The sequence below is a fragment of the Vanacampus margaritifer genome, chromosome 2 (genome assembly GCF_051991255.1).
Source record: "Vanacampus margaritifer isolate UIUO_Vmar chromosome 2, RoL_Vmar_1.0, whole genome shotgun sequence".
Classification (NCBI taxonomy): Eukaryota; Metazoa; Chordata; class Actinopteri; order Syngnathiformes; family Syngnathidae; genus Vanacampus; species Vanacampus margaritifer.
In genome coordinates this window covers 36,435,778-36,444,008 of record NC_135433.1, presented here as the reverse complement: position 1 = coordinate 36,444,008, position 8,231 = coordinate 36,435,778, and the positions used below count along the sequence as shown (strand labels likewise).

Below are 8,231 nucleotides of genomic sequence, written 5' to 3'. Positions count from 1 at the left end.
CTGAGCTGGTTAAAAAAAAGGGTTAAAATTGAAAAAACATATTTTGGTGTTCAGTGAACTTATAGCAGTCATTTAATGTATAATTCATAATTTTCCAAAGAAGAAAAAGGTTCTTGAGTTTTCCAGGGTTAAGACTAAGAACATCCTCAATCAAATTAAGATGGAAACCAGAAATTGATTTGACTGAATTTGAGTTGTCTGCCTATTGCATTTGAACACTTTAAAATAAAATGCAAAATATGAAGAAAACACTGAATTCACACTTTGTGTTGTAATCATTTTAATTAGAAACACATCACTGTCCACTGAGTATCACGTTCATTGCAATATGACGCACAGGTTAAAGCTGGGATAATGAAAATCATGTTGACGTAAAGTACACTACAATCATTCAAAGCTAACCGGACACGCTACAGTGTCGCCTTGAGATGTGAGTTTTATTTGTTCCGTGACCACGCCCATAACTCTTAATCACTCAAATCATCTTTCCCCATTGACATAAATTGAAATGCTATAAATCCATTTCAGCCTACCCCCGTCAAAAATGTTTTTGTCATATGGTTCTTTTTATGAATTAATTAAGTTAATAATTATTTTAATTGATTAATCTAGTTTATTTTGTCAATTAATCAATAAATCTGAGTTTTAATAAAAATGTTTTAATTTCCATCACTTTATTGAGAATGTAGGGTGTACATCTCTCCAACAAACCAACAAATGATGATTCAAAATTTATCTCTATACATGGGAATATATACGACTCAAAGACGGTTCAATTTTAAAGTGGAATGATTGTATTCGATTCACTCGCATCTTTTAAATCCAAACCAATTTTCTGATTCAAACTAGTTATTTATTACACTATTTACTGTTGAGAGGCTCGAATTCCAAGAATCTGGACAATCTTAACTCTTTTACCGCCAAAAACGTTTAATGACGTATACTAAAATCCAAATGAATGCTGCCAAAAACGTTAATTGACGTTTACTATGTTTTTTCTCTCTCAAATGGGCAGGGTAACGTCAGTGAAGCGCTGCCTTGCCATTGGGGTTGTAAAATCCCAAAACACCCACTAATTATGGCCAGCAGATGGCAGCATTGTATCTCTTTTCAATGGGCTCCCGGTTGTATGGAATTACACTGAGAAAATAACGAATCTGATGAAATAGAACATTTTCAAGGATGACGTGAAGGATCAAAGCCTTTGTTGCATTCAATCTAATTCACAGAGCGTCACTGAACAAAAAATATTAGCGTCAAAGTCACTGTTGTGCAGAAAATGTATCTTTTCACAAAGAGCTTATTTTTCCTTATATTTTCGCTCAATGTCACTCAAATTACCTATTGAGAAAATGGTGATTACTGAAGAACGGAATGAAGTTTTTCTCATGAAAGAATGGATCGCAATTCATTTGCTACCCACCATGTTTATGTAGTCAGAGCACACAATATTCTGTTTGCCTGAAATCGTCTGGCACTGTTGGGGTTGTTTTATGAATAACGTGTGGCAGTAAAAGAGTTAAAAAACAAGGCCTCTAAATGTTTAATTATCCAAAATAATTATCGATTAATTAAAAAAAAAAAGTCTGAATGACAGCTTGTCTCTGGAACAACTTGTAAGTCAGGTTACTCGTATCTCAAGGCACCACTGTAGTAATAAATAGAGATAACGGAGGTGCGCTCTGTACACAGCACAGTATTTGCTCACAGAGCAATAACAACAGTATTGATATGTCTTCAATCCGCCAGGGCCAGATTTTTAGACTGGATCTTTGTCAGGTGGTCTGATATGCAAGCCTCCATCTTGTCACACTGGGCCAAGAAGTCCTGATGTGAAGATATTTTGTCAGCAACAGTGGTAGGGATTTGTTGGCTAGTGGAGGAAATGAAGTGGAGCACTCACCTGCACTGTCTTCACGAGAACCTTTTTCTTCTGACGACAGTCGTTGAAGTTCTCCGGGATGCTCTGAGGGCAACAAGTCACACACTTTAGTTTTTTTGGTCCACAACTCGAAATTGTACTCAAATAATAAAATTAAAAAATCGCCTCTGAGGTTGCATAAAACTGCTACAGCCATACCGCGACAACTAGCGGCGTGATTTGCGAGTTTTTGAGGCAGGCGCAGTCATGTGGCCGATTTTTTTTGTCTTGAGTTGCAAGCAAAAATGTGAGTTACAAGCACTAGCTATAGTGAAAGTGAACAGCACAACAAGCAGGATTTTGACAGGTAGAAAACAATTTTAAAAAAAAAAGAAAAAAGAAGGGGCAAGTGCTTAAAACAAAGAGAATTACACATTGTGTACTAATTATTATCGAAACCACACTGACTTTGTCTAACGAATGTCTGCTGGCTTAATGCTAGAAAATAGACGTGCTAACGAAACAAACATTGAAATTGATCTTTTTGATGAATATTATTGCAGCTATTTTGTGACGGTCTGCTGTGTTATCAACAAATCTTCATGTAGCATGTGTGCATGTATTATACTGCCCCTTGTGGCCAAGGTGTGCACAGCAGAATGAGCAGCACAATGCCCACTTAATTATAATGTACAAACTGTCTGATTCTTTACATTCTATTACAATATGTTAATATTATATGTTTTTATAATGAACAATACTGTACAATGGTCTTTACTTAATAAAAAAAGAACACATTAAAAATATTTAATGCGTTGTTTCCCCTCAAATAAATTTGTTAAGTGAAGTCCTAGTTAGTGTGCAGGGGATTCTTTTTCTCTTGTTTCCATACATAAGTCCCTGCTGCCCACCAGCACCTGACTGCTGGCGGCTGTGCAAAGACATTTTCTCCATTGATCAAAAATATTTTGTTGTGCTTCATGGGGAACTCTGACAGATTAATGGCATTTCCATTAATTTCAGTGGAGAAAGATGATTTGAGATTTTGAGTTATGAACATGGTCACGGCTTGAATTAAACTCACAAGTCAAGGGCAACACCATACTACTATTATTATTTTATTTTTTTGTAAGGGTGAAAGAGATTACCAGAGCATCGATCTGCTCCAGGATCTTCATAAACTGCTCAGCCGCGACTTTCACTCTGTGGTCCAGTTTGCCCAGAGCGTCGGCCTGAAGATCTTTGGCCAGGAAGCCCTGGTTTAAATGGGAAAAAAATGAGTAGGAAGTTACTAAGCATTTTATACAAGGGAGAATTTAGGGACACACTGTAAAGAAAAAAAATATTAAGATTAAAGTTGAAAGCTTATCAGAAAAAAATAAAGTGTATTTGAGATATAAAAGTTGGTCATATTAATCTATCTAAAAAACACTACACTACTTTTTTCTTGAAACTTTGTTTTCCCGTGGCCTCCCACTCCAGTTGGACTCCATGAAGCTTGCACCAAGATTTAGTGGTCCTTATGTCATTGAGCGATTCATTAACCCTGTGTGGTTAGGCTTAAGCTACCTCCCTCCTTGAATGTCCATCCTGTCTTCCATGTGTTGCTCCTCAAGCCTGTTTCCTGTTCCACTTTATACGTTCGTTTTTATGTATTTTAAGCAGAATGTTAACTCTTTGACTGCCAAAAACGTTAAATAACGTTTAGTAAAATCCTACGGAGGAGCGCCAAAGACGTTAAAAGACGTTAAAAGACGTTCACCAAGTTTTGTTTTTTTTTTTGGGGGGGAAACGGGTGGAGGAAAGCCTTGGCCAGCTGTGCTGAAAGTATCAAGCAGATCTAGTTAGTATAATGCCAATTTTTGGCCCCTAGATTGCAGCGATGACTCTCTTTGGACAAGATTGGGTAGGTGTCAGTAGAAGACGTGAGGCGGAGCTAGAGTGTTGAGGGGAGAATGGCTGAGGAAGCCATAATGGCGACCGTTTGCAAGCAGCTCATGCTTGAGCATTTTTTTCAAAGACGAAAAGCATCGACCAATGCTAAAGAGCACATTGATGACGACGAAGATGATGATGGTGACTTCGAGGTTGACGCTGAAGTTGGAAGCGTTGACGCGGCGGCTATGATCACGTCATAAAGCCTCACCGGCTAGCGATGTTAACGCCGGAAAACGCGGAGCACAACCGAGCACTTCTGCTCAGGCGGACATTCAATCGGACGACGAAGAGTGCCCCGAGTCCAATGCATATTCATCGGAGGAGTGGGTACAGTCTGATCACGGAGAAGACACTGGTTATGGACTACGATGTCACCATGAATGGAGCGGATAAGATGGATCAACCACCCGGTATAGGAACTGAAGGACAATGAGGAAGCCAGACGTAACACCACCGTAATGTCACTGTATCATGAACCTGAGAGTAGACTTGATGGCAACATGGCCAAACACACACTGCAGTATATACTTGCTATTCCCCGGAAAAAAAGGCCGGCAAGAAAGTGTATCGTCTGCACGCGAAGGAGCCATCGCAGTGAAACTAAACTGTTGTGCAAATCCTGCTGCGTCCACTTGCACGCAGGGGAGTGTTACAAAAAGAAAAACTGTATTTGAAACATCCACACAATTGTAAATAGTACCACGGTTGCACACATTTGTAAATTTGTCAAATTTTGTCAAAGTTTGCCAAATTGTTTTGTCAAATTGTTACTCTGTTGAATGTAAATAAACGTATTTTGCTATCAAAAAACACTTTTTCATTGTTGGTGGTAGTGTTTTACAGAAGTAAAGCACTGTTTAGGTGTTTGTGGCATCATTCATGGAAAAAAAAGGTGTCAAATTCACTAGAGTGCATGAAATAATATCGTTTCACAAAAAGCTTGATTTCTCCGTATTTTGTTTCAAAACAGAGCATTTGGGTGAAACTAACCATTTTCTATTGTTGATTACTGAAAAACGGAATAAGGTAGAAACAAACTTTTTTTCTGATGAAAAATGAGAGTTCAATCTTTCATTTGGTAGTATGTGTGTTTCCACAGTCCAAACACAAAATTTTCTGTGGACCTTGAAAGATCAGTCAAAATGCTTAAATCGGCTGGCACTAACAGCATCCCTTTTCTGAAAACGTCTGGCAGTCAAAGAGTTAATACTCCTTGGTACTTTTATGCTAAACAGAACAACAAACAGAACAAAACAAATGCAAACAAGCCAAAGGAACCTACATTCTTGAGTCCAGTCAACTCCCCGTCGACTTTCTCCAGCTTTTTTGCCATCTGCTCCACCGATTTTTCGATGTCTTTCAGCTTCTTCAGCTCACCTTCCTCCTCAGGACTATTCTGTTGGCAAAGTCCGCCTTTACACACATTTACATACACATACAGGAAGTTCAAAGGTCTCACCCGCTTTCCAATCATCATGAGCTTGCATCCGTCCTTGATCCCATAGCTGGACAATGTTTGCTCCATGTCCTTTAGCGACTTCCCTGGAACGTCAACAGAATTCCAATGTGGGCAAACAATTGCACCGACAGCCATCCAAAAAGCAACTCTTACCCTTGAAGATGAGCTTCTGCGAGGCCGAAGGGACTCCGGTAACCCGAGTGAGACAATCTGATAGGTCTTTGACAGTGGGACTCTTGCCATCCTCCTGACTGGTCACCGCGATGCTGTGCTTCGTAGAACCTGGAGTGGGATATTGGCAATAATAATAAAAAAACATCAAGCCACGCATCCGTTTGTATTGTGTTTGTCCATATTAGGAGCCAGGAGGTGAGCATAGGAATATCTATCCCTACCCTGATGCATATTTCTCTAACATTTATTTTGCCAGAGGCGGGGTACATCCTGGACTGGTTGAGAGGGCACATCAAGGCAAACCATTCACACTTAAATTGAAACCTATGGACAATTTAGAGCATAGGTGTCAAACTCCGGTCCTGGAGGGCCGCAGTCCTGCAGGTTTTGGATGTTTCCGTTCTCCAACACAGCTGATATATGATCAGCTGATCTGAAACCTCCAAAACCTGCAGGACTGGGGCCCTCGGGGACGGACGGGAGTGTTGACACCTATGATTTAGAGTCTCCAATAAAACTGAATGTTTTTGGAATGTGGGAGAAAGCTGGAGTATCTGGAAAAAAATAATGCAAGCACGGTGAGAACATGCCAATTCCATACAGGAAAGCCAGATCTGAGATTACAAACCACTTTTTCCCACAGCCCCAAGTATACCACCCACTGTCCATTCATGGGGTACTGCTCGCACACTCCATTTCTGTCTGTCTCTCTCTCTCTCCGACGTGAACCTTTCACAATGCATAAAAACATGTTCTACGGTTTCTCTAACACCACATCTCTCACACTCCTCAGAATCCTTTTTCCCAATGACATATACATCACATCATTCATTCGCATATGACCGACCCTGAGTCTTGTCATAATCACTTCCTGTTTTATTAATTTTCAATGCTTACATATTTTTAATATTAATGATTTTTTAATATTATATTTTTAAATTGCGTTCCTTTCTTTTCCCTTTCCCATCTTTTTTTGCCATATGTCCAACCCTTTCTTCCTCACAATGCTTTTACCCTCTCCTTTTCTCAATGGTACCACAAGTTATGTCCTTTCAAAGTGCATCTGCCACACCTCTTGCATTGTATAAATTGCATCCATCCGTGCATCTACCTATCCATCCATCTTCCGAATGTAGCTATAATACATATTTCTTTTGTACTCATTTGTTTTCGTTCCCATGTCACCCTCCATTCTTTCCCTAAGACCTTGCTTTGCATGTCAGTATCTTTCTCCTCCGCTCTTAAGGTATCTCTATTGCTACCATCAACAAGGCATGTACAATATAGGAGTAGGAGTAGTTCACATGGCTCCCGTGCACACTCAGTGCACTATTATGTAATCTAGCCAATTTGTCGTCTCCAACGACTGTTATTCACCCCACATAATTCTTCCTTTCGAATATCTACTGAAAATTGAAATTGAAAGATATTACCGTAAGCGACTATCACGGTGATAGCTTGCGCCGACATGTTTAAATATCGTCGTTTACATGAAAAGCGTCATGAAGTTTGCTAAAAGCTATTTGCAAGCTAACTACTTCCGGTTAAAACCAGAAGCAGTTCACCACACCTCCTTATCGAATAAGTGATTTAGTTGAAACGACAATGAAAACGATGTATGTATATATATATATATATATATATATATATATATATATATATATATATATATATACGCGTATTTAGGCAATTTTGGAAGAAGAACAACAATAGCACCGCTAATTTTTTAGATTACATACATATATTTTTACTGTGTGTTCTTTTTACCAAGCTAGAAACTTATAGCTATAATATATACATATATAAAACCATAGAATTTAAAAGTGATATTTAAACAGCAAAAATACAGTACATCCCCCATTTGATTGAAAATGGTTTGATCCACCTCGACCCCTCCCCTGCTTACAAGCAGACCAGCGGAGCGCGTCTGCTTTTTTGCTCCTCAATCATGTTGCTACGTGCTAATGAGGGAAACAAGTGTTAATATTAATGTCTGTTGTACTGCTATTGGCTAGCTTACTATATATATATATATATATATATATATATATTCTTCTTCTTTAGAGCTCAGTATTGTTCATTCGATTTGACATCATCATTGCTCTCCTTTTTAAAAAAATAAATAAATAAATAAAAGTTTTTTTTTTCTTTAAATATATATACATATATATACATACACACACACATATATATATATATATATATATATATATATATATATATATATATTTTTTTTTTTTTTTGTATGTGGGTGAGCATGTGCATGTGCGTGCGTGCGTGTGTGTATTCATCAGTTCACCTAAAGCCCATTAAAAAAAAATCCCATACTAATAATATAATATAATAATAAATTGCCAAATGCAGAAACATCAATGTAAGTTATCACGATGTAGTGGCTCTCGCTAACAGACAGAATTAAGTAACCAGAATTAGGTTAAAAAATTCTATATACGTAGACCATGTTTCTATAAATTTTGATATTTGGTTTTTATTTGAGGCAGATATTTTTTCCATTAAAATGTGATTATGAGGAGGTTAGACCATTGGTCGATATTCAGAGTTTGTTTATTTTTCCAGTTAACAAGAATTGTTTTTTTAGCGATAGTAAGGGCTACAAGTGTAGATTGAAATTGTTTATGTGGTAAGTCAGCTGTTGTTAGGTCACCTAGCAAACACAAGTTTGGAGATAAAGGTATCCTACAGTCCAAAATAGCGGAAAGTTTTTCTAAGACTTTAGTCCAGAAATACATAACCGGAGTACATAACCATAAAGCATGAATATAAGTGTCTGTAGTGTTT

The 8,231-nt window shown here is 38.0% G+C and overlaps 1 protein-coding gene across 1 annotated transcript; it reads right to left on the bottom strand.

The window, feature by feature from the left end:
• Positions 1 to 263: 263 nt before the first annotated feature.
• Positions 264 to 7,012, bottom strand: bag1 (BCL2 associated athanogene 1). Its single transcript, XM_077559757.1, has 7 exons — positions 6,866 to 7,012; positions 5,412 to 5,540; positions 5,259 to 5,341; positions 5,082 to 5,195; positions 3,010 to 3,117; positions 1,904 to 1,966; positions 264 to 1,827 (listed from the first exon to the last, which is right to left on the bottom strand). Exons 1-7 carry the CDS (start codon positions 6,900 to 6,902, stop codon positions 1,738 to 1,740), a joined length of 624 nt encoding a protein of 207 aa, XP_077415883.1. The 5' UTR covers positions 6,903 to 7,012; the 3' UTR covers positions 264 to 1,737.
• Positions 7,013 to 8,231: the final 1,219 nt, after the last annotated feature.

Bases quoted from the DNA above. Each gene is read 5' to 3' on its own strand.
- bag1 (XM_077559757.1), bottom strand. From the start codon at position 6,902: ATGTCGGCGCAAGCTATCACCGTGATAGTCGCTTACG. The intron at 3,118-5,081 runs GTAGGTTCCTTT...CATTTAAACCAG, and splicing joins AGTTGACTGGACTCAAGAAT to GGCTTCCTGGCCAAAGATCT. The intron at 1,828-1,903 runs GTGAGTGCTCCA...TCTTCACATCAG, and splicing joins TTCTCGTGAAGACAGTGCAG to GACTTCTTGGCCCAGTGTGA.